This window comes from Cyprinodon variegatus, unplaced genomic scaffold (genome assembly GCF_000732505.1).
Source record: "Cyprinodon variegatus isolate N-32 unplaced genomic scaffold, C_variegatus-1.0 Scaffold148, whole genome shotgun sequence".
NCBI classification, from domain to species: domain Eukaryota; kingdom Metazoa; phylum Chordata; class Actinopteri; order Cyprinodontiformes; family Cyprinodontidae; genus Cyprinodon; species Cyprinodon variegatus.
Window position 1 is genome coordinate 379,024 of NW_015150601.1, and position 1,869 is coordinate 380,892.

Consider the following 1,869-nt stretch of genomic DNA (forward strand, 5'->3'; position numbering starts at 1 on the left):
GAAGGCTAATCATGTTTTGGGTGTACTATTCCTTTAAGTCTTTCTCACAAAGGTAGGCAACAGCTTGACAAAGTCATAATGGCAATTATTTAATTTTATTTGATCAATTTCAAACAGATGGTATCGGTGTGGTATCTGTATTGGCCAATACTGCACAGCCAGGTATCGGGTATCAGTATCAGGGCCGAAAAAATGGCATCGTTGCAACACTACTTCAAAGGGAACTGATCAAAGTAACTGGAAAATCTCACCACGTAATAATCCAGTAACACTAATCAGCCAAAAAACATTTTTTTCCCCTAAAGATAAAAAAAAAAAACAATAGAATGGACTTTGTTTCCAAATTTTAAGATATTTCGCATCCCATCCAGGACGCTTTTTCAATTCAAAATGTCAGGAATAGTAGCATTGACTTCGAGGTTTTATCCAGTAGCCGAAGAAAGTCTTGTTTTGGTTTAGAAAACATGCAAATTGAAACGGACGAACGGGTCCACCCCTTTGGAAGGGGGGTTGTTTGGCCTCGTTTGTTAGCCTGCAATGCCCCATACCTGTCTATGTCTCTGAAAGGGGGGTCGTTAAAGCAAATTGTTGGCCTGGCTGAATAGGTGAGGTCTTCTTCTTCCCTTTAAAGGGGTTGGGGTTTTCAGAGACGTAGACAGGTATCTGACAGGAGTTTGCTACAGCACTATTGAGCCTAAAGGCAGCTTGGAACCGTTTTTGTGTCACTGGCTTAAAAAGACTGTTTCAGCTCATATGAAAATAAAAACTAATTCAGGTTTTTGGAGATTTTTCTATTGGTAATAAAAAAGGAAAGCAGTAAAATATAGAAAATGTTAGATAGCGAGTTAAAGAGGTTTCTGTCTACAGCATGCTGTTGCAAACGTGCTAAATATTAATGTCAAAGGGTGATAACATTCAGTGCAATACTTCGACTCGTTTAAAAATAATTGTTTGTTTTATACATTTTTCATAAAATTTGGTTGAATATATCCTAAAGAGAAGAAATGCTTCATGCAAACCTAAACCCAGAGTGCATGCTTTCAGAATACAGAAAAACATGGATGTATAATTCAGAATTGTGGAGTTAAGGACTGCCATTTGCTTTCAGTAAATAGTGTTATTTTTTTCTACTACCAGGGTTTGAAAAAACTTCAAATAAACGTTTGGGATGCAAAATTTATACAGCTGCTTTTCTCTGTGCTGTTTTCTGTCTGTTTTGGGGTACTGTAATATGGAAAGCAGATTTGATTCATGCTTCTTCTAGCATGAAGATTTTTACACCTTAAAAGTATTTTTGTTTTATTTTACCTCTGTTATTAGAAGACATTTGATCAATTTCATGCGTTCCTTCTAAATTTCAAACCATCCGGATACTTCATGTGACATTTATATATTAATAATTCCCTGTCCTTAAATGCATATTACATATTTAATGTATATAAACTTCGGAGCAAAAGTGAAGGTTTGTGTTTCGTTCACTGATAGAAGCAGGAAGTTTCTACTCAGTAAGTAAAGGAACTTCTTGCTCTCTGAAGCACTTAAAGCGTTTGATATTTTCCTTCTTATTTTCAACTTACTGAAAATAGGAAGGAAAATGAGCGGCTGAGATATTTCAGTTTCAAGCACAACTTTAAGCCTCTTCAGGCAAGAATGAATCTCTAAGACTGGTGCCTTAGGCCTACCTTCTTGGGTCCAAATGGGGCCAGTTCCATGACACTAACAGTATAGTTGGTCCTGCGACCCTTCTCGTTGAACTGGATGTGACCCGTCAATCCATCAATGCGAACCTATAAAAGATGTCACAAATACACAGTAGATGATGTAGAGGCTGGAACATATGAGGTCAAAATTCTGCCAATAGGACCCGTA

At 37.1% G+C, this 1,869-nt stretch overlaps 1 protein-coding gene across 1 annotated transcript in view; it reads right to left on the reverse strand.

Moving 5' to 3' along the window:
- The window catches only part of LOC107086317 (glutamate receptor 1-like), an 81,531-nt gene that overhangs the window by 68,761 nt on the left and 10,901 nt on the right, over positions 1-1,869 (reverse strand). The window contains exon 5 of the mRNA XM_015377183.1: positions 1,683-1,787. Coding sequence (XP_015232669.1) covers positions 1,683-1,787 — 105 coding nt within the window. The remainder of the gene's footprint in view (positions 1-1,682; positions 1,788-1,869) is intronic.